The 22,300-nt window shown below is 42.7% G+C and overlaps 4 protein-coding genes across 9 annotated transcripts in view; 2 read left to right on the top strand and 2 right to left on the bottom strand.

Annotated features, from left to right (window-relative positions):
• Positions 1-69: 69 nt before the first annotated feature.
• Positions 70-10,759, bottom strand: rbb4l (retinoblastoma binding protein 4, like). 4 transcript variants are annotated; one of them, XM_063212193.1, is made up of 12 exons: positions 10,518-10,759; positions 9,810-9,954; positions 9,173-9,318; positions 8,203-8,379; positions 7,777-7,892; positions 6,990-7,150; positions 6,592-6,718; positions 4,466-4,543; positions 3,941-4,017; positions 3,102-3,159; positions 1,878-1,988; positions 70-1,113 (listed from the first exon to the last, which is right to left on the bottom strand). In XM_063212193.1, the coding sequence occupies exons 1-12, from the start codon at positions 10,531-10,533 to the stop codon at positions 1,045-1,047; spliced, it is 1,281 nt and encodes a 426-aa protein (XP_063068263.1). In that variant the 5' UTR covers positions 10,534-10,759; the 3' UTR covers positions 70-1,044. The 4 variants fall into 4 exon arrangements, with proteins under 4 accessions (XP_063068263.1, XP_063068262.1, XP_063068265.1 ...); XM_063212192.1 differs by having other exon boundaries at positions 3,941-4,021; positions 4,467-4,543; XM_063212195.1 differs by having other exon boundaries at positions 8,203-8,376.
• A 28-nt stretch (positions 10,760-10,787) lies between these two features.
• On the top strand, positions 10,788-16,239 carry zrsr2 (zinc finger (CCCH type), RNA-binding motif and serine/arginine rich 2). Of its 3 annotated transcripts, none has more exons than XM_063212191.1 (11): positions 10,788-10,999; positions 11,193-11,272; positions 12,019-12,097; positions 12,249-12,357; positions 12,572-12,658; positions 13,323-13,361; positions 13,625-13,746; positions 13,864-14,077; positions 14,215-14,270; positions 14,510-14,619; positions 15,061-16,239. In XM_063212191.1, the coding sequence occupies exons 1-11, from the start codon at positions 10,959-10,961 to the stop codon at positions 16,098-16,100; spliced, it is 1,977 nt and encodes a 658-aa protein (XP_063068261.1). In that variant the 5' UTR covers positions 10,788-10,958; the 3' UTR covers positions 16,101-16,239. The 3 variants fall into 3 exon arrangements, with proteins under 3 accessions (XP_063068261.1, XP_063068258.1, XP_063068260.1); XM_063212188.1 differs by having other exon boundaries at positions 12,019-12,139; XM_063212190.1 differs by having other exon boundaries at positions 11,172-11,272.
• A 209-nt stretch (positions 16,240-16,448) lies between these two features.
• ap1s2 (adaptor related protein complex 1 subunit sigma 2) lies at positions 16,449-18,998 on the bottom strand. Its single transcript, XM_063212197.1, has 5 exons — positions 18,781-18,998; positions 18,126-18,304; positions 17,709-17,817; positions 17,466-17,603; positions 16,449-17,138 (listed from the first exon to the last, which is right to left on the bottom strand). The coding sequence occupies exons 2-5, from the start codon at positions 18,302-18,304 to the stop codon at positions 17,091-17,093; spliced, it is 474 nt and encodes a 157-aa protein (XP_063068267.1). The 5' UTR covers positions 18,781-18,998; the 3' UTR covers positions 16,449-17,090.
• Positions 18,999-19,181: 183 nt separating this feature from the next.
• phka2 (phosphorylase kinase, alpha 2 (liver)) overlaps positions 19,182-22,300 on the top strand; it is a 35,018-nt gene continuing 31,899 nt past the window's right edge. Inside the window, exons 1-6 of the mRNA XM_063212198.1 lie at positions 19,182-19,309; positions 19,568-19,667; positions 20,029-20,187; positions 20,380-20,427; positions 21,085-21,253; positions 22,011-22,093. Of these exons, the coding sequence (XP_063068268.1) occupies positions 19,590-19,667; positions 20,029-20,187; positions 20,380-20,427; positions 21,085-21,253; positions 22,011-22,093 (537 nt within the window). The 5' untranslated portion in view covers positions 19,182-19,309; positions 19,568-19,589. The remainder of the gene's footprint in view (positions 19,310-19,567; positions 19,668-20,028; positions 20,188-20,379; positions 20,428-21,084; positions 21,254-22,010; positions 22,094-22,300) is intronic.

The raw sequence follows: 22,300 nt of genomic DNA, 5'->3' as shown, positions 1-22,300 counted from the left end.
ATTATATTTCCAGTCACTCCATTCCACACTTCAAATACAGTTTGTCAGTATATAAAGTGAAAAGCGAAATGTTATTAAAAGTTATTACAAAAAGTTTTATTGCAATTCACATCAAGTTATGCACAAAAATGAAAATCCGGAGAGAAAAAAAAGACCCTGCCATCTGTCCCATGTGAGGGTGTGTGGTAGTACAGAATGGATTGTGTGGCCACAGCATTTTATCTGTCAAGTGCATTTGTTGGGACAAAAATCCAAACCACCCTCGAAACCCACTTCCGCTCAACTAAATCAAAAGACAAACAAAAAGCCTGACTGGGGGTGTTCCACTGTTTTCAAAATATCTTTTTCCCTGGATATGTTCACTTTTACAAAAAGGTAGACCTAATAGCTTAATCTATGGCTTGGTGTCCAGAAGGGGGAAAAATGCCATTTTTAAAATGTTCACTTAATTACTCAATTGGGCAAGTTGCACTGTTGTGTGCCCAAGGTAGTGTACAATGTCCTGAACATTGAGGATTCACCACACAAGACTTTGAGAAGGAGGTTTACCATTTTCTGTATCTAGTTGATTAGCTAGTAGCTAAAAGATCTTCCTTGGAATACCCATTTAAACGTCATTCCAGCAACACCTACCCAACACTGATTACAAAAAAGGGAATTGGGTTCAAGAAAGGGTCAGGTAAGGTCAGGTAATCCTGCACTTGGGCTAGTAGGCTGACGGGGAAAAAAGGGGTGGTGCTGACAATTTCTCACATGACACGAAAAAGGGGGAGAGAAACAACTAAAGGCAGACAGACTATTAACAGGGATGCACTTCCCAACACCACAGGTGCAAAACCAGTTCAAAAACATGGTCGGTAATTGTACATTTTCCATTGCAATCAACTAAATAACGTTGCTGACCAAGTGGTTTAGTTGACAACTATGGTTTTGGGAAACGGAAGCCAGATTGTTGCGACTGAAACCTTGGCATGAGTGGGGTAGGGCAGCAGAGGCAACGTTATCCCACAATTACCCTCCTACCACTCCCGTCCGGCAGTGAGGTTACGAGGCCTGGCCCTCAAGCTCTGAGGCGGGGGTGTCTTGTTCCTCATCGTTGTAAATGTTCTCCGCCTAGAAGGGGGGGAGGAGGAGAATCAAAAGAAATTATGGTTTACTCGGTACGATTTTTACACATGAAGTTTGTGCACAAATGGTGCAATTAAAAACATTTTTGGAAAACCTATGAGTACAATCATTTCTGTACCTGCCGGTAAATAGTACAGATACTTTTACCCAACACACAATGAAAATGAATGCATAGCCTCGTTTTTTTCTACCGGTGATATTTGTTTTACAGTCCATTCCATTAAGATTCATGTTAGTAAATGTATGAGGCGACGTTTTTTTTCCCATGCTGCTTTCAAGTCAACAGAATGTGACAAGATGTTGCCTCATTTCGCAAAATAGAGTCAGTGCCTGGTATCGGCAAGTGTTTGACGATTATGAATACAATGAGCAATTATCGGGACATCCCTAAAAGGTATCCCACGATTCAAAACCAAATCGCTGAAGGAGGGATTCAGCACCCAGTTAAAAACTGGTCATTATTATGCGACAGTGTGAACACATCTCCAGTTTTGCAGTGATGCTGATCAGATACGACTGATGAGGTACAGACGGTTCCTAAAGAGTTTCTTCCTAAATCCATGTGCCGTGAGGTTCTAAACTCCAACTCTATGGCAGCCATGCCCCCTTTAGGAGACTACGAGAATGAATGAAGTTCAATAGAAAGTCTCGTTCATTTAGGAGCCCGGACTTGATCCCAGTTTGTTGTATTGGCAACACAGTATGCTTTATCTTGGTTACCATATTGAACATTTTTGATACCAACTCACCATCTGCCAGACTTGCATGATGTTGTCCTCCGACACGGAGCAGATCACCCAGGGCTCATTAGGGTTCCAGGCGAAGTCGGAGATCTTGGCTGTGTGGCCGCCGTGGATAAACTGGGGGGGGGGGGTTTGTGACAGAACAATTTACTCCACAATGGAAGACAAGCTGCTTGCCACAATGATTATTTTGCAAAAGACTTCAGGTTTTGCCTCTAATCAATGGTCAGAAAAAATACTACACAACTCCCACACACTGACCTTTTGAGTTTTTCTTTATTACGTTTTTTTTTTTGTTTTTTTTTTTTGCCTTAGACCATCAGGTAAAGTAACCAGAAATTAACATAATGAACAAAGTCCAAGACCGAAAAACATTACTGTAAAGTTACTGCAAAATGGTCACTGTGCAGGAGTTTTATAGTCTTTTTCTGAACAGTGACCTATGAGTCATCTCCATCGCACCTGCCAGCTGAGGCGTGAGACAAAATAATCTCAAGTTTAGAAAATGAATACACGGGGAAAAGTCAGTAGATGAAGCTCAACGAAAAGGTCACTTGTGGGGGCGAGTTGCACACACGTTGTGTACTCCTACCACACGCAGGGAAGCTGATGGCTGAACAAAGGGGTCTGTTGTCCTGGGCCCAGGCAGAGGGGGAGCAAAGGGGGCCCCCGATATGCATACTCATTACATTGCATTTATTGAATGGGTCTAGGGCTGCACGATTATGGAAAAAAATCATAATCATGATTATTTTGGTCAAAATCGTAATCACCATTATTAATCACGATTATTGATTTTTTTTGCAGATTTTTTTGAAAAATATAACAAGATGAAATATAACCAAGAATGAATTTTATACGGGATGAGCAAAATAAAATGAATTGTAATAATTATTGTAAAGGCAATAGCATGAAACTTAGGTGGACAGATTTCTGGCCAGAAACACCAGCCTGTCAGTATGTTCTGGCCTCAAGGACGCTCTCAAAAGGTAGGTCATTACTGCCAAGATTTAATAAAGATTGAAATCACGACTTCGATTTCACGATTTTATCACGATTTTCAATTAATTGTGCAACCCGAAGTGGGTCTTCAAGATGGTTTGGTCCCAGGCCCTGTAAAAGCGGTCAGTGGCCCCGACTCCACACGACATTCCAGAGGCCCAGACAAACAGGCAGCTGAAGGGAAACCGTTTGTCACCACCAGGTATGAAGAAAAGTGAAGTGACTCACCAGCAGCTCTGGAGGTCCATCCTCTGCATCCTCAGCTGACTGCTCCTCTCCAATTTTACTGTGAAACAACACAAGACAATCTGTTCAGACACATCATCACATTTTTTCCCCCGGTACTCAAGTTGTGTAGTTTACATGAAATGAGGGGTAAATACAAGTATTCCCCATCAAATCAAACAATGTGATTTAAATAAAGACCAAATCATACGAGATATCTCTGTGAAACTACCAAAAAACATGAACAGTTTCTTGCGGGTACTTCAGGTCAGGTGTAAATAATGACAAGTGTATTTTAGCTCCACTTTTATCTGTTTGTCTGAGTGAGGGTATATATGATAAAATAAATGTTTTCTCTTCGCTTCAGAACCAAAAATACAATGTAAACAAACGGAAAGATCTACCTACAGTGCTGCTCTACATAGACAAAGTGCAGTAACTACACCAGCATTGAAACTGAGAAAAATGTCTCCAAAAGTCTTGGCATTTGGCTGGATTGTAGTTACTCCAGATTTGACATTGCAATAATCTCTCTAACGGGACACATTTGGACCATAAGGCTGTCACAAAATAAAGGAGGTATAATGAAGACCATTTTCCAGTATAAACTCAATTTACACAAAATATGCAGTTACGGCACTTTGCCTTTGTAGAGCAAAATAGCAGTCACAGTAGACTACAGAACAACCCTCACGCTGTAGGACTGCACATCGTACACCCACCTCCTTTCAAAAATGTCAACAAGAACCTGATATTCCCGTTCGGTCACAAAAAAAAGAGAGATGGAGGATAGGAGACGTTTACTCAAAAACACGGTCCTGTAAATGTTCACTAGTGTTTACCTTAGATCCCACACATTCAGCCGCCGGTCAGTGCCGCTGGATGCCAGGATGGTTTCGTTGTGAGGGGACCATTGTACCTGCCGGATAAGTCAGTAAAACAGCACTGTCAGTGCAATAAACCCCAGGCACAGCACACACTTTGACTAGCAAATGAGTGCCACAACACATACAGTACATCTGTCCCGCAACACTGTGCGTCAACTGGATGTGACATATGTGCATGCTCGCACGCGTGTGTGTTTCAAGGAAGTGTCGTCTACTCTAGACAGTCTTGGGTGCATGCAACCAAGTTAGTAGATTTGGTAGATTCACATCACATAAAAATCTTAGTGGGGTAGCATGACCGACAGATGTTAGGCCTAAGCCAACTTCAGCGTCTTTGCGGAAACTTTTCCAGCATGTGCATGTTGTGACTGAATGCAATGCAAAGCAGCAGCACAAGTCATAAAACAAACAATGGTGATTGCACCACTGTGTTCTATGCCTTGTTGTTCTATGCCTTGTGCACTTTTCATGGAGTATTACCTGGAAGATCTCGTCCTTGTGCGACTCGAACGAGTGGAGCTTGAGTTTGAGGTTGCGCAGGTCCCAGAGGGCCACAGTCTGTATGCAGGAGAGACAGCTGAGGTTAGACCTTGGATCGTACTTTTTTTTTATCTGTATACCACTGTATCATACAAGGGATGCAACTCAAAGTGCTTAACAAATGAGAAAAAAAAGAACATAATTGTTAGAGGTGGATTTAAAAGGAGAGGAAGAGAGGAGATGCAGAGATAGCAGGAAGGCAGAGGAAGAAGAGATAGAAAGAGATCGTAGAGTCATAGGGTCAACGTAGGTTAGGACCGGGATTCTTAGATGTGTAAGGTCCATAGTGGCTGGGTCTAGCATAAGTCATAGATAGTCACACAGAGATTGGGCGCTCAGATGCGGCCCCTGGGGCATCAAGGGAGAGGAAAAAAACTCCCTTTTGCTTAACACCAACATGCTATACCCACATAATGAAGTACAGCTACCACCTATACCACCAGCCTATATATGGACAGCGGGCTTTGACTGCATTCCATTCAATGGTTTTGAAGCATCCGAGATTGATCGGAGAGGATTCTTCCGCCTTAAATTTCTGTTTTCTTCGCAACACTGAGAACGAGTGATGATAGGACGACGGTTGTGCATGACGGAATTCTTTTGACTAACAGTTAATCAAACCAACTAACAATGCTCATTGGTTGTTTAAACAATTCAATAACTCTCTACAATAAAGGGTCAGCTTGAAAAAATATTTGGATTGTTTGAAACTGGCAGGAAACTAGTTTGCACGAAAGAGTAGACTCTGCAGGACTTTTAAAAAGGAGATACACTGTTTCAAGTCTCCCATAGAGATGAATGGGTCTTGCCCCAACCCTGGCAGCTGCTTCACTTTTGAATCAAACATCCCTTGTCAATATGTACACGTCAGTGACGGCTACTAATAACCATCATGTAACCTTCAGAAAACAATGGCATTCAGCATGCTTTCAGACTGCAGGGGTTAAACCCTTGCACTACACTAAATATCACTGCAAGCAGAAGCACAATTATGCAGGTGTTTGGATACTATTTTTCAGATAGTAATCAATTTTGTTATTAATATCCAATGTCATTTATGCAAAAAGGAATGCAAACAATTAAATACATTCAGGCCAACAGGCATAAATATCACAAGTCTCTAAAACTAACATGAACAACAGTTGATCTCATTTTTCTCACAAGTGCTACACAGCTGATGAAGCCAATTTCAGTTCCTCATTTCCATCTTCCGTAGACCCAGTCGGCACCTCTGGGCCGCCCGTGAAACTGCTTGTTTTCCCTCACATATGCTCCACCCGCTGTATGTAGTGGCTAATTAATATGTCGGTAACACTTTATTTTAGGGATACATCTATTAGCACTAATACATACAATGTTAATGCCTGCATAAGTAACTTTTAAGGCATGTACTAAGCAAACGCTAAGGCCTACTAGGTCCTTACTAAGGTTAAATTGGTAATAAATCCCTTATTGTGCATGAACAAGACATTTGCGAATACATGCCTAAAAAAATGTTTGATTTTGCTTTGTACATGCCTTACAAGTTACTTATACAGGGACATTGTATGTATTAGTGCTAATAGATGTATCCCTAAAATAAAGTGTTACCAATATGTCTAATGGACTGAAAGTGATGAGCAGCATTCGGTGGAGCATTTGGAGGGGAAAACATGCAGACATGTGGCGGGCCAGAGGTGCCGACTGGGTCTATCGAAAAAAAACAGACGTTGGGGGCGCTGTAGGTCAGTGGGCTAAGGTCTTACCATAAAGCCAGGGACTTGGGTTCAAATCTGGCCTGAGACCATTTCTCGATCCTCCCCAATCTCCATCTACCCACTACTTTCCTGTCACACTCTCACCATCCCATCCCTAAATAAAAGGCATAAAAGCCTAAAGGGGGAAAAAATGTGCTGTGGCACAATGAGCCAAGACCAGAGACCAGAGACCAGGGTTTGATACCAATTTCCAGATACTTCCCCATCTCTCCTTCTCTCCCACTTATTTCCTGCAAGTCTCTCACAATCCCATCCCTAATGTAGACATAAAAGCCTAAAAAATATCTTAAGGAGGAGCATTTAACGGACCTTGTCTGCGGAGCCAGTGGCGAGTATGAACTCGCTGTAGGGGTTGAAGGAGAGGCAGTTGACCTCGGCCGTGTGGGCGTCCACAGCGTGGCTGGGCTTGGCCGTGTTGTTGGATCGTGTGTCCCAGCTACGAAGGGGGAAATCGTCAAAGAAAAGACAAAAACCCAAACAAACAAAAAAGAAAGATGTGAGAAAGCAATAAATCAGATACAAACAACATGCACACACAAACAAACACCTCTGAGCACATTTCCTACTTGTGTCTACTTACATAAAAAATAAATAAATAAATAAATAAATAGTAAAATATAGTACACATCTCACACACACAAGCAACAAATAACAAAATGGCACGCACACACACAGATTCATGTAAATAATTAACTTGGGACCCTCACATCATGAGCTTCTGATCGTCGGCCACGGAGCCGAAGAGAGACTCGTGGAGGAGGTGCCAGGAGACGTCCTCCACTACGGCCGTATGCCCCGTGAAGATGGTCTTGGCGTCGATGATCTTGCCCTCCTTTGGATTGCCGCTGATGTCCCAAAGGCAGATTGTCTGGAGAGGCCAACAAAGGATTCAGAACCCAGTCTTTGATGAGGACACAGCATAATGACTCGTAGATACCTTTACAATTGACAGAGGCCGAGGGCCTGATAATGTACCTTATCCTAACTGTTGTATTTACCGTAGTATTTACAGGTATTTATGGTACCCTTTCAGTTCAACATGTTTGATGAGGGAGTGGCGTTTATCTGCAATATGCAACATCACCACTAGATGCCACCAAATCCTATGATATTGCCACCAGACAAATGCATGTAGACTAAATGTAGCCGGTAGATTTCAGACAACAAAAATAATCCATTTAGTGTTTGTTGGCTGGCTGGTTAATGTTCCTGTTGCAGTTTCTTTCTTTTTTTTTTTTAATCACATCCTTGGTGAAGGCCGCACCTCAGGGTCTTGAGATCATCGGAATCATAACGACACCGAGGTTAGACTGAAACCTGATTCACACCCTAGATTTGGTCAGTCATCTTCTCCATCTTCTCCATCTGGCACTTTCAAAAAGCTCCTTGATTTCGGGTCAAACCACACGCATTCGTAGCCGTCTTACACACAGTGTACGAATGGACCTTGCTCTAACTCTGTTTTCTAAACTCCCCCCTCCCCCAGGTACTCACGTGGTCGTCGGAGGCGCTGAGCAGGTTGCCGCTGAGGTTGGGGTTCCAGGAGAGGCCGTAGCCTTCCTTCTGATGGCCGCGCAGCCTCAGGTCCGGACTGCACTCGCCACTGGGGTCTAGAAGGGCAAAACAGAGCCAAGAACCACATTAAAACAGAAATCCTAGCGCACGTATACAGATTTACTTACTCATACCGGGATTTATTTACCCATATCCTGTCCATAACAAGAAAAAAAAATATTTGAGACATGTTCAATATTTACATATTAGCCATTCATTGCCCTAGTAGCCAGGAACTTGACATTGGACCTACACCATAAGCAAAACCCAACGACCTTAACAGCCGTGCCGTTAAGTACAGGCCAGAAGATTACATTCGGCCACGTCTGCCCCCACACGGCCTCGGCCATGTCCATTTCAGCTCACCTGGTTTGATGGGGTGCTTGGTGTAGTCGAAGACCAGCACGTCTGAGGTGGGCGTCTTGGTGGCGATGATGCAGGGGTTCTGGGGCATGTAGCGCGCCCGGTTCACCTCCCCCTCGTGGTTGATCTTGATCTCGATCTCAATCTTGCCACTCACTGATCCAAAACCGCCAAACTCTGGATGGAGAAACGCAAAAAAAAGGCTAGGATTAAAAACACAGAAAAAGCATGGCGTATACATGGGTTCTCAGTGTTTATCAACACGATGTTATGAGGAGAGAGGGGCAAGACACTGGCAGCCAACCACGTGAGCTAATTTTTTGACCGACAGCGGTTTTCAACAATCAGAGGTTGAGTTGTGCTCAGCTAGGTTCGCGCAGTCAGGTTATAAACAAAATTTAGAACCCATGTATAGGCCATCCATAAACATTAACACACAAACACACACTACATTTCAAACATGCAACTAGGTACGCTCCAACATATGCAATGAAAATGCTAATAAAAGTTAAGTGTTTTGCTACCAGCCAACTCTAACTGTATGACTGTAAATGCATGTACAGCTCAAATATAACATGGAAGGCTCCCTTTTGACAACTCTTGGAGGACAGTTAGTGTGCATACGTGTGTGTGTGTGTGTGTGTGTGTGTGTGTGTATGTGCAACTTCCACCTCAAACAGGGACAGTCATGGGATGTCAGTGCATCTCTGAAAGTTCCTTCATTCAGCCTCAAGACATGAGAAAATAGAGATGACCATACCTGCTGGAGAAAACAATAAAACACAGGAAGTAAAGACGACTGTTTTAAGCACATTTGTATGTGACACACTAGATCCTCTTCACTACATTACTGCACTGACTCTGATGCAAGGTTTTGATCTAAAAATATCTTTTTAAAAAAGGTGACATCTTATATTGAGCATCATTTTATATTCTGTAGTAGGGAAAAAAAACAAAAACAAACACAACTTACCTCCTTTTTCGCTGTCATAATGTGAAGTGTCGAACTGGGCATCGTCATTCGGGACCTGAACGCTGGCAATCACCAAATGGTTCTGCTCGTCTGAGGTGTGTGTTCCCAACACCAGTCTGTGGACAGCGTAGTCCTTTCCCTCCGGTCTGAGTGGAAGCAACACACAAGTCAAACAGGGAGTTACTGATGTTCATTTCATTATTCATAATGTATTAAATACTTAGACTGTAAATTGTTTTTATTTCAATATCACCAGTTATGTGAAGGTGGCGTCCACACCTTTGTATTTGCAGCGTTTGACTGTACAATTCCAAAGAAGTAATGCAGGAGAAAAGGACAGGAGTTGCATCAAGAACTGTATGTCAAAGATGACGGGTGGAGTCATGAAACGTCTATTCCCCTTTCGTTGTTTCCCCCAGTACAGTTTTCCTGAATATTATCTAGCTCTTGAGTGCAACTCCACTCCCTTTTCTCCCTCCAATATCACCAGGTAAACATGAAAATAATTCAGATATTTAAGGGCCAGTTACACTGACAGCGATTACGTTGTTGCAGAGAAAAGGTTACTTGACAACTTTATTTCACTACCTTGTAAGACTTTGGTAAGCTAATCCATGCAAGATGTTAAGAGTCGTACCTGTTCACATCAGGGAGCCATTGAACTGTGAGGCTGGGCCATTCAAGAGCGTGTGTCATGACCAGGTCATACAAGAAAGGCGTGTTCTTTTTCCATATTTTATATTCTTCGTTGATGACCCTCTCCTCCACTGCATCATCATAGACTGAAAAGGGGAGATGAATGTAGAATGTGTAGTCACTTAAATTGCACCACTACTAGATGCACATTTAAAACATATTGTGTTAAAATTAGTGAGTTCTAAGACTGAATAAATATTTCAGAAATCGTGGTCATACTGCAAATCACGATAACAACTCACCAATTTATAAACGACTGGCCGTGTAAAATTGTAAACAGCGTTACGTAGCCACTGCCCATCCAAAGATAATTATGCAAAATTGGCGCTGGCAAGTTAGCTGCGTAGCTCATCATCATAGCCCAATTTTGCTAGCTTCCATTTACATAACTAGGTTAGGACTAGATTGCATTACTGAGATGTGCTGAAAATAAAACTCCCCAGTAAACCCGATGCCTGTGAAATTATATGCATTCATGAGCCATCCAACATGATAGGAAGCAAACTACATGAAAAAGGGCAAATTCACATCACTGTTGATGGCGCTTCATTGCTAGCTAGCTAAGTACTTCTGCACAGGGATGCTAGCTACCAGTGCTACACCGGCACAAAGCATGGTCATATTCACATCAAAAGTACATGGAACTTACCTTCTTTATCTGCCATTTCGAAGGCTGAAAAATGGAGTGGGAAAGCGCGAGACACAATGCTCAAACGCTATTTACTCTCCGGCTTGCCTTCTGTTTCAGCACCTTACAAACAGAGATATTTGTTTGATACAGAAGGTTTGCCTCTGCAGCTCTTCTGATCAGGCGCGCATATCACACAAGGTTCTACGCATGCGCTAATCTCGCAGCGCTTCTGCGCACATCGATTTTTCACAAGCAGCAGCAGCAGCTAAATTAAAATTGAACAAACCCATTTGCTTTTAGTTTATAACTTATGCAGGGTGCGCTCTAGTTAACGTGCATGTGCAGTTCACTTTGAGGACAGCACTTCTGATGAGGTAACAGAAGATACCGGTATTTTCCAAAACAGAAAAGGGATGGTGGCATCGTTCAACTTTGACCCCGTGCACACTGGATGCTAAAATGGCAGCGCTCACACCGCCGAAAACAACTCCGTCGTTGAGGTACATCAAAAGCTTGTTTACACTATCTTGCTACATGTGCCCGTTTTCTAGTTGATGTATGGCTGTTTCTGTGCTCCTATAAGTGCAACTCATCGTTTGCTTATGTGTATTGTTTGTGTCTGTCTTGTTCTGCCACTCTATTGTAAACACGATGCTTGATTATAACTTGCAGAGCTGTCATTTGTCTTTCTAGCCAAAAGCAACGACGTGCTGCACAGAGAAGAGAACGAAGGAAGAAAAAGCGTCAGGCACTTGCTAAAATAAGGGATTCGGGTAAGGACGAAGGATCTGTTTGACAGATCCCCCCCTCCCATATACTCCTTCTCATGCAAAAATGGTGTTACTCTAAGTGGGGCCATTCCTATGTTCCCCGGGTCATATGTTCTCCTCTACCGGGGAACATAGGACCCTTTTTTCAAATAAAGGTGTTCCCAACTGCTTCAAAGTAGACTGCAGCCACATGGCAAAGTGTAGGTTGCTTTTGCAACTGTGACAGGTTAGGTTTAGGGATAGTTAGGGTAAGGGCACACATTTAAAACTCAGAAACATTGCATTACTGACAGGTTAGGTTTAGGGATGGTTTTGGGAAGGGCACAATTTGAAAACTTGTAAACATACAATGCGGGGAACTTAGGATCCTTTTCTCAAAAAAGGGTTCTATGTTCCCCAATCCCCATGCTTCCAAGTAGACTGCTGCCGCATGGCAAAGCACAGGTTGTTGTTACACCTCTGACAGGTTAGGTTTAGGTATAGATAGAGTAAGGGCACACATTTAAAACTCAGAAAAATTGCGTTACTGACAGGTTAGGTTTATGGATGGTTTTGGGAAGGGCACAATTTGAAAACTCGGAAACACACAATGCGGGGAACATAGAACCCTTTTTTTAGAAAAAGGGTCCTAAGTTCCCCGGTCCCTAACAAAGACAGGGGAACATAAGACCCGGGGAACATAGGACCCGGGGAACATAGGTACACTTCCCTCTAAGTAGGCCTGAGCCCATCATCCTTTTCCCCTGCAGAACAAACAGACTGTCAAGAGGATGGAGACGTGTTGGGAGATGGAGAGGAAGAGGTGGAGGACGAGGCAGAGGATCAGAGGTTAGATATCATCTATTCTATATCTGGGCTGGGTAAAAATTGGTAAGTCACAGTATTTGGAACGTTTTTGCTTGACACAAAATCTATGCTATCGGCGTTGGGATGGCCTATTGTCAAACTAGTGATTGATGTTGGTTATGCACACCACTAGGCAAAGACTACATGAGCTGTGGCTTGAAAGAGAGCGAGCCGCCCAGGAGGAGTACAGGATAAAGAAGGAAAGAGAGGACGCTGCGAAACGGAAGAAAGAAGAAGAGGAGGTGAATCTAAAGCTACTTCTGTACAGAAAGCCATCAAACATGACATTTCAAATGTGGCCTTTTCAAACTGATGTACCTGGTGTCATTCTGCTTGGAGAGACTGATGTTGACAATCTCTCTCTCTCTCTCTCTCTCTCTCTCTCTCTCTCTCTCTCTTTCTGTCTGTCTGTCTGTCTGTCTGTCTGTCTTTCTTTATTTTTTCCTTCAATTTCAGAGAAGAATAAAAGAAGAATGGGAGGAAGAGCAACGGAAAGAGAGAGAATCGAGTGATCTGAAGCAGCAGGAGAGGAGAGACAGAGAGGTGACTCTTGCACTGGGCGGATAAAAGAGAAAAGATATCCTCTCAATGCCAGTGCAGAAACGATCAGCTGAAAACAACCTCACTGCTTGTAGAGTATGGGGGATGAACTAATGAATTTAGCTAAATGTTTTAGAAATCTATTTTGATGAGTCATATTTGTTGCTGCCAGAAGTCTTTCTGTATGTTTTCCTTGACCAAAGATGCACATGTTGAGTGACAGACCAACTACCACCCGCTTCAAGAGGAGGAGAATGTATCTTTTGTTGTAGAATGATGATGTTTTATACACATGCGCCATGTATACTTGACATTTTCAATTCCGAATTAATAATTCCGAATTAAGTAGTTCCGTTGAGTTTACATTGAACTTTCATTTAATTCCGAATTGTGAGGTGTTTATATGACGTTTTCAAAGCGGAATTAAGCTTTATTCAGAAATAAATTGAGTTAATTCGGAATTAAATGTCTCATGTAAACGAGGCCATACAATACAGAACAACAGCTTGAGTTCTGCCATTTTGAAAATGTTTTCAGTTCACTTGTCTTTATCAGCCGTCTGCCCTGTCTTGATTTGCTACATGTACTTAACGAGTGTTAACAGATCCTCCATAGGTTGCTGTTGGTGTTGTTTTATCCACCCCACTATGTGTTTACGCCACTTTAGGATGCTGCTCAGAAAATGCTGGACCAAGCTGAAAATGAGGTAGGAGTCAGTGAGTACACATACACATTAACACAATGTTGTGCTGTGTGTGTGTGGCAGGATGGGTGAATTATTTTTTTCCATTGACCTGTGTGAGCTACAAATGAGATTATATGGTGTGTCTTTGTATTGAAGATGTATAGTAGTTTTCACAACGCATTATTTTTATATACTGTGCTGTGTACACGCTTATGGAACCAATTGGAATCTTCTCTGTATAACAACAAAGGCTTTCTATTCTATTGTATTATCTGTGTCCACAGCTGGAGAAGGTAGGCTCATGGAGGAACCCAGAGGCTCCAGCACATGGAGACTTTGGCACGGAGAAGGACCGAGCCAACTGCCCCTTCTTCCTCAAAACCGGAGCCTGCCGATTTGGGGATAGGTACGAGGACGTTTAAAGATAAACTTTTGACCATAGACTCTAAATGATTTTTTTGTGATGGAAATTCTGCCTTCAAATGAAATACCTCAATATTTCTTTACATTTGGTTCCTCGTAGGTGTTCCAGGAAGCACGAGCACCCTGCCTCCAGCACCACCCTGTTGGTCAAGGGGATGTTTGTCCACTATGGCATGGAGCAGTGCAGACGTGACGACTTTGATACGGACGCCAACCTGGAGTTCAGTGAGGAGGAGGTGTACCAGCAGTTCAGGGACTTCTATGAAGATGCCCTCCCTGAGTTCAAGAACGTTGGAACAGTTGTGCAGTTTAAGGTACATGGAAATATCTTGCACAAAATGGTTGTAGCAGAACTTACATCTTGTTGTGTCCACAATGACCTACAACCAACAAGTAGCTACTGGACAACCTGGAATATTACATGCTGAACAAATGAATTATTTTTTTTTAGGTCAGCTGCAACTTTGAGCCTCATCTCAGAGGAAATGTTTATGTTCAGTATGCCACGTAAGTAAAGAAAAAGTCCCTGTTACAGCAATGCATTTCACAAGTACATCTGCTTGTAAGAGCAGCTGGATCTTGGAGATCTTTCACATTTCATTCAAAGAGGCTTCTTCAGTTCTTCAAGCCTTCCAAAAAAGCCCACTGTCTCTACAACTTGGCACTTTTAACTACCATGACCTGGATTGATGAGGAGCTCTTACCAGTGATATAATCCACCTGTCCTAATGTACATGTGCTTGCAGGGAAGAGGAATGTGGCAAAGCCTTTGTGACGTTCAATGGCCGATGGTATGCTGGACGACAGCTGCAATGCGAGTTCTGCCCGGTAACCAGATGGAAGACTGCAATATGTGGTATGCATTTCACTACATTTTAGAGCAGGGCACTGACTGTGCTTCAGTGAGACTCCTTTCTCGAGGCCAACACTTCACCCTGCAGCTGCCTAATGCATGTCTGCATGTCTATTCTTTTGATTATATATATATATATATATATAAAATTATCACTTTTTAATGTATTTTGTCTTTTTCTATTTAATTATATGTATTTATTGACTAAGAGGGCCTGCACAAGAGTTCATATGTGCTTGGACTACTACTATATGCACAAATGGCAAATAAAGAATTTTGAACTTTGATGTCCTGGTCCTTCCCCAGTCTCGCCCACCACTTCCCTGTCCTCTATCATCTCTGTCCTATCTAAACAAAGGCATCAAAACCATTGGTAAGGTTGATGAAAAACTGCATTGTTGTATTCAGCTGTAAATAATAAATATCTAAAATTCCTCGTTCCAGGTCTGTTTGATCGCCAGAGGTGTCCCAAGGGGAAACACTGCAATTTCCTGCACGTCTTCCGGAACCCCACGAGAGAGTTCATCAAGGCCGACCAGGACCTGCACCTGTCCCCGGACCGGGACGGCAGCTTCACGGGCCGCTTCTCCGAGCGCTCCTGGTCCCAGAGGAGCCACCACCACAGCCCGGACCGGCGCCCGTCGTGGAGACGCTCCATCAGGCGAAGCCGCAGCCGAGACCGAGACAGGCGCAGCAAGAGTCGGGAAAGGAGGAGTCGCAGTCGCAGCAGAGAGAGCAGGGTAAGGGGGCGGCGAAGTCGGAGTGGCAGCCGCGAGAGTAGAACACGAGGACGGAGGAGTCGGAGTGGGAGCAGAGAGAGCAAGAGATCATTCCGCGATGCCTACCGGAGAGGCAGTGTACAGAGTCAACGATCCAGGAGAAGCAGCAGAAGCAGAAGTAGGGAAAGACAACGGTCCAGAAGCAGGGAACGGAACGGCGGTCGGAGATCGAGAGAGGGGTCTCCGCTTAGAACACCCAGATCTGAGTCCAAAAACGAAGAGGAACCGGCGAAGAAGAGCCGTAAGAAAGATAAAAACGCCAAAGAAGACACAGCGGATACCCCTCGGCGCCACAAACACTCAAAGAAAAGCAAAAAGAAGAGCAAGAAGAAGCACAAGCGAAAAAGTAGTAAATCGCCAGATTCTTCATCTGCTGAATCTGGCAAAGACACTGAGGACGAAAAGGACAAGAACGATGACCAATCAATGTCAGTGCAAGAGGACAAGAATGATGATCAAGTTCAACCAACTTCAGTGCAAGATGATGTAGGTGATGATTATCTCCATCGGTCACCACATGAAGACTCATATATGTGCCCTGCTTCTCCAATAGATGCAGAAAATGCAAATGAGTCTTCTATCCTGAAGGAAAACAATGCTTCAATGGAGGCTCTTGGCGAGACTGATGTGCAAACAGTACCTGTAGTCCCTGATATTCAGGAGAAACTTTTAGAAGAGGAAGTTTCTGAAGGACATGAAAATTGAAACATTGTTTCTTCCCCCCTTCATGAAACAGTTGCAAATTGTCTGAAATGTCCTATGTGCCAAATGCTTAGCACATAGCAAGCACTGTGGATTTGTGTTTAATAGATGTGCTTCTTTTTCATTAAATATTTAAAATTGATTACTAGTGGCTTGAATTTTAATTGTACACCTGTATTTTATTTATTGGTATCTTGATCATGATCATTGATAAGGGAGGGTTTCTGGGGATCAACAGTGATAAGCAATTATGTAACAATTTGCTCCAGTCTGTGTACATTTAGAAATCGAAAATAATCCACTTCAAACTTTTTTTTAAATACATCAACTCAAGTCATTAACACTGAAATGTCAATTACAGTATGACAGATGATTTATACTTTAGTAATACTGAGGTTACATTGTTAAAATCCAGACAAAAACGTTAGAAAGGAATGTTTGTCGTAATCTTTGTAAACATAAAGCCACAATATTAACAACGAAAACACTGAAGTGAAATAACACAATGCAAAAATCTAATGTAACAGTGTTTACGGTCACGCTACAGATTATCATAGACCCAGAATAGTTCAAATGCTGACATTAGCTGGTCTTATTGAGTTACATTTTGTACTGGCCTTGAATGGCTGACAAACCCTTCTTTGGAGACTCCACATTGACAAGGGCATTAGATATGAAAAAGAAAACAACTGCTGTGTATGTATGTGTGTATAAAACTGACATATTGTGTATCTTTAAGGCAGTGGATGGGTGTCCAGTCAGTTTAAGTCGCGTAGATAAAGCACTACATATGCCGAGGGCCAATGGTGTATGTGTTTGGTAAATATTCCCTGCACGTAACATCTGAAAGAAAGAAAAATACTGCAGATATGCAGCTCACATGCCAAACTGGCAGTAGTGTTTTTTTTTTTTTTTAACCAAGATGAAAACACTTAAAATACTGTATGTTGACTGAGTGAATCTGTCAGATGGTTTTTGGGGACGAGTTGTGGTTTATGTCAGTCCAATCTCCTCCAGAACACTGCGTGGTGCCTCTGCTTCCTAAATAGACAAGAACAATAACAACAACATCTTCAGTACCTTAGCCATGCACTTACAGGTACAAAATTCAAACAAAGTTGTACCAACAGAGATGTAATGATCAAAATACAAATTAAACAAAAATAAAAGAAATACTCAATACTAGTGCGATACTACTAAATGAGCAAACCATACTGCAGTGTATTTGGTAATCGATTGAACGCGTCTGTTTTTATGTAGTCCATCCACTGGGGTACATAATAGTTGGCTCTTGTTATGGATGTACTGTTGGCAACTTTGAACATGCTCCCTTTTTTGAAAAGCCCTGGCATTTTGAGACCCAGTTACCTCTTGAAGCATGTCGGCCTGCTCGATGGCCTTGAGCACATTTTTCTTCGAGGTTTCCTGTGCTTCGCCACCCAGTATAAACTCGTCCAGGATGTAGTAGGCCTTTTCAAAGTTGAAGATGATGTCCAATTCGCAAACCTAACACAAGAAGACAACTCAGGCTGTGAGCCACACCCAAAAATAAACAATTGAGATGTGTGGTTTTCAGTCAGTGTAATGTAAGCACACAAGGCGGATACATACGCTGCCAAAATATTTGTCTAGCAGCTCCACATAGCGATGAATGATTTCGAGGGTGATAAGCTCGTTGTCCTGGTCCTCAACGGCACAGCAAAAATACAAACTTGCATATCTGTGGAGGACAAGGTCAAAGCTTTAGTTGTTGTGATACCTTACAATGGGATGAGTAGACCTTCCAGTTGCTCTGTCAGAGAACACCCAGCAGTACAATTCACAAATAACAGCCCAGTACAAAATACAATGCAAAACAGTGTTCTTGTACATAGAAAAAATACTTAAAAATTTATACTATAACAATAACATGATATTACTAGTGAGTACATTGAAGTATTCTGGTAAACCGTTGTTCATGTAGGCCTATTCATATTAAATGTCCCATACTTTATTAACGGAATGCATCATGCCACATAAAATAATAACCTTTTGTAGACAATTTTGAGATCTCTCCACTCCAAGAAACTGCACATCTTGGGTTTGCGAGCCAACACCATCTGAATGACCTCGCGTGCAATCTTCTTCTTTTGGGTATCGGCCACAGCCACATACCACTTCTGGAGCCGCAGCTTGCCCTGACGGCTGAACAGCAGCATGAAGTGCATCTGAAAGACACACATGGGATGGGGTTAACGGTGCAGGGAGGGTCAGGCCGACATAGGCATATGGTAAAAAAGGCTTTTACACATAGTGAACCAAAGGACAAATACATCTTGTAGCGAAACATTGGGCCCTTTCAGCTCTGAGACAACACTTGAATTTCAACAAAGTATTGATGAGAGTAACTAATCGCACACTCTGCGCTCCTGGGCGCAGCGTCGTGGCAATGGAACGAGAAATCCAACCAATTCGTTCAGTCTGTGTTTATTTAGACTCGGAATTTGGGAAACGACAATACAGATTCACCTTCACTTCAAGATGTCGACGTTTTCAAAGTTTGTTGAGAAATATGTAAACATCATTACCAGATAGGCTTCGAGAAAGATAGATGTCTTCAAACAAAGAATAGCTGATAGCAGCTTCCTAGCTTTCGATGTAAATAAGTGATGCCTTGAAATGTTGTGATGTGAAGATAGCTTACCTTTTCCTCTGAAAATGTCAATTTTTAGAGCGCATGTGTTGAGGAGAGTGTCTGAATCGCTACATCTAGGCTACACTTCCAAGGTGGAGTAAGGAGAGTTGATATGGTCGTGGCTCATCCTTTTTTTTTCATTTTCCGCTACAAACCTGATTGAGGGAGCCATGTCATTGGCTTAGCGTCACATCGCGGAGATAGGTTATTGGTCTAAAGAACATGGTGTCTAACCATGTTCATGATATTTATTAAGGAATTTCATGGTCAATGAAAGGGAGAAGCAATACCAATCCAATACTAGCGTGAACATTTGGTCAGCTGCAAATCATTTCCCGAGGGGGGGGAAAAGGCGTTTTTGGGAATGGCATTTTTTTGCCAAAAAAAAAAATTGTCCAGTGTACGAAACTTCCGGTTTGTACTGTCATTCCACTGAGCTGCTGTGTCGCAACAAGCATCGAGGATGATTGCAGATGCTCAGTAGCCTACTGTAGGGGCTACGCTGAGTTGTTTGTGTGAAGCAACGGGTATGGGAACGGTAAGATCTGAATTAGTTATCACGTTACTGAGTTGGCTGCTATTGAATAGATACTTCACTGAAGTAACCTATGCTGTCCTTGTGAGTGGGTCAAGCGCTTCGAATAGTTGCATCTCATCGCTGCAGTTTGTTTTTGACAAGTGGTTACGCGCGTAATGTATGTCTTGCGGCGGCAGTAGTCTGATAGAATTGTCTGCAACATTGTAGCCGCTTCATCTACTGACCAGTGTTGCTACAATGTGACACGATTGTTTTCAGAGCTCTCACATCGGCCGTTACAATGCGGAGCCGGAGTAACTCAGGCGTCAGATTGGATGGATTTGCAAGGCTCGTGCAGGAGACGATTTTGTGTCATCAGGTGGGCACAATCTCAACTTTCTTCTCAGTTTCTCATGTAGACCGCTATTCAACCAAACATTACTGGTTAAGTCTATAGAAGGAGTTCCAAGAGAAGGCTAAAGTTGTCCATGCTGAGGCTCCCTTCAGATAAACAACACATGACCAAAGGTCATCTTTAAATAGACAGTGGTGGGAAAAATGTGTATTATCTTCAGCACTTCAGCAGACCAGCCACTGGAGAACCACAGTGACAGATGCTTTCTGTAAATATCACGACCCCTTTAAGTACCAAGCCGTTTGCATGAACTAACTTTAGGTTGGGGCCTCCACCAATGCCCAAGAAATGACCATGTTTTTCATTTGCTTGCGGCTCCTACCAGAATCCAGTGACAGGCCTTCTGCCAGCCAGCGCCCAGCTGAAGGATGCCTGGGTCAGAGACAATGTGTACAGTATCTTGGCGGTGTGGGGGCTCGGCATGGCCTACCGGAAAAATGCTGACCGCGACGAAGACAAGGCCAAGGCCTATGAACTTGAACAGGTACAGCTTAGCGATGTATTGACCAGCAACAGTTTGCAGATTTCTCTTCCTTTTTGTTCTTCTTCTTTTGATCAGATTTGTGTGCATCCTAAACACTAAATACTTTTAGCTTGTAATGTGATGCATATTAAGATTTTTAAATAATAAGTTGTGAAGTGATGCACTTACATCTGTTCACATTGTTGTCTGCAGAGTGTGGTGAAGCTGATGCAAGGTCTGCTACAATGTATGATGAGACAGGTATGACTCGCCAGAATTTCTGAATTCCTCTGTCCGTTATGCCAACACCCATGGACCGTGCAACTTCCCTACACCCACGTTGTCCAAACAGTCACTACTCTTACTTACTCTTTGGTTAATCTCCTGGGGGAAACATAGTAGTGAATGCACATGTGTGCTTGCCCCACATGGCCATGTTGTGCTTGCTGAGAAGTGATGAGCAACCTACGGTAGATTCATTAGATACAGTCCAGTGCCACATATTCCAAATTACCAGGTTTTACCTCTTCAATTCAACGAGGTGATTGCCCGGTCAAATGGTCACCTGGTTTAATTGCACAAGTAAAAACAGAAAAATGAGAAAAGGTCAATGAGAAAAGGCGCGTTTAGGCGTTCTGCCTTCCTCAGTGTGCACACAGTGTTGTTGGCACACTGAGGAAGGCAGAACGCCGAAACGCGTCTGTGTAATAATAAAGAAACCTATGCATGGTGCGACCTTTTCTCATTTTTCAGTTTTACAATATTTTAGTCAGCACTCTTAAAAGACGAAAAACTTGTTTGGTGAAGCCTGCTCCAACCTTTATGAAGAAGTAATAACAGGCCATTCAGATTGTAACTCATGAATCTAGGTCACCCATCACTGTTGCTGAGTATGTCGGTGGCATGATGATTCCGCAGGTGGACAAGGTGGAGAATTTCAAGCGCCACCCCAGCACCAAGGAGTGTCTGCACGCCAAGTACGACACGGGCACCTGTGGCACGGTGGTCGCAGACGACAAGTGGGGGCACCTCCAGGTGGACGCCACCTCCCTCTACCTGCTCTACCTGGCACAGATGACGGCATCAGGTCAGTCACTGGCATTCAGTACGTCTTTTATTCACCCATTGAACCTGGAAAGCATTACTGTTATTCTACCACTAAAACCGGGAGAGTTCTTGCGGCTTACAACCTTTGAGTCTGGTAAAGTGAATAAGTATTTTCTTCTCCTTTTTTGCACCAACCACTGGTTTCTTGGCCACTAAAATGTATCGAAAAAATGCATAAGACATAGGCCTGTTTCATTAGACATTTCAGGTCTTGGTGGGTTAAGGTAACACATTGAAGTATTTGAACCTAACTGTGTTTTTAAAGGATATTGTCATTCAGTGGCAACATTGTGTATTGGAACCCACCAGTGTTTTTAAAGGGCATTTTCATTAAATGGCAGTGTTTCTGCATTTGAACCGATCAGAGGTCTTAAGAGACATTGGCACAGAGTTCACCTTATACTGTACTTCAGGGAGGACAGCTCAGGACACTGGTGCGTTTGAGCCCATCAGAGGCAGTTACATTGAAGGAGGTTGCCATTAGGTTCACTCTGCATTTATGGTACTGTGTGCCGTACTTGAAAGACACCCTTGGCAAACTTTTGAACTTTTGTCTCAATGAGTAAGTGGGGTGTGGTGAACTAGATTGAGGAATAGTCAGCAGGGGTAATTTCAGGTCACATACAATGACATTTTGTGAATTATGACTTTTTTGTAATATTAAGTGGTTATGACAATGACAACAATTGCAAATGGCAATTGACAATGGCAAACATTTTCTTATGCATCCCCTCCAGGCCTTCACATAATTGCAAATCTGGATGAAGTGGCCTTCATCCAAAACCTGGTGTTCTACATTGAGGCGGCCTACAAAGTTGCTGTGAGTAATAAATAAAGCTGCGTTTGAATCCATCATGACATTGGCTACGTTTACATGAGACATTTAATTCAGAATTAACTCACTTCAATTGTGAATAAAGCTTAATTTAGCTTTGAAAACGTCATGTAAACACTTTAAATGAAAGATACAAATAAATTCGACGGAACTATTTAATTCGGAATTATTCATTTGGAATTAAAAACATCA

The sequence above is a fragment of the Engraulis encrasicolus genome, chromosome 12 (genome assembly GCF_034702125.1).
Source record: "Engraulis encrasicolus isolate BLACKSEA-1 chromosome 12, IST_EnEncr_1.0, whole genome shotgun sequence".
Taxonomy (NCBI): Eukaryota; Metazoa; Chordata; class Actinopteri; order Clupeiformes; family Engraulidae; genus Engraulis; species Engraulis encrasicolus.
The sequence above is the reverse complement of the archived record's forward strand: the minus strand, read 5'-3'. Positions and strand labels throughout refer to the sequence as shown.

Coding starts and splice junctions, on each gene's coding strand:
- zrsr2 (XM_063212188.1), top strand. CDS start 10,959: ATGGCAGCGCTCACACCGCCGAAAACAACTCCGTCGTTGAG. Junction 13,362..13,624: donor TGGACCAAGCTGAAAATGAG/GTAGGAGTCAGT, acceptor CTGTGTCCACAG/CTGGAGAAGGTAGGCTCATG. Junction 13,747..13,863: donor GCCTGCCGATTTGGGGATAG/GTACGAGGACGT, acceptor GGTTCCTCGTAG/GTGTTCCAGGAAGCACGAGC.
- ap1s2 (XM_063212197.1), bottom strand. CDS start 18,304: ATGCACTTCATGCTGCTGTTCAGCCGTCAGGGCAAGCTGCGGCTCCAG. Junction 17,818..18,125: donor CTCAAAATTGTCTACAAAAG/GTTATTATTTTA, acceptor TGTCCTCCACAG/ATATGCAAGTTTGTATTTTT. Junction 17,604..17,708: donor TAGACAAATATTTTGGCAGC/GTATGTATCCGC, acceptor TTCTTGTGTTAG/GTTTGCGAATTGGACATCAT.
- rbb4l (XM_063212192.1), bottom strand. Junction 9,319..9,809: donor TGGCTCCCTGATGTGAACAG/GTACGACTCTTA, acceptor GCTTCCACTCAG/ACCGGAGGGAAAGGACTACG. Junction 1,114..1,877: donor TCATGCAAGTCTGGCAGATG/GTGAGTTGGTAT, acceptor CCCCCCTTCTAG/GCGGAGAACATTTACAACGA.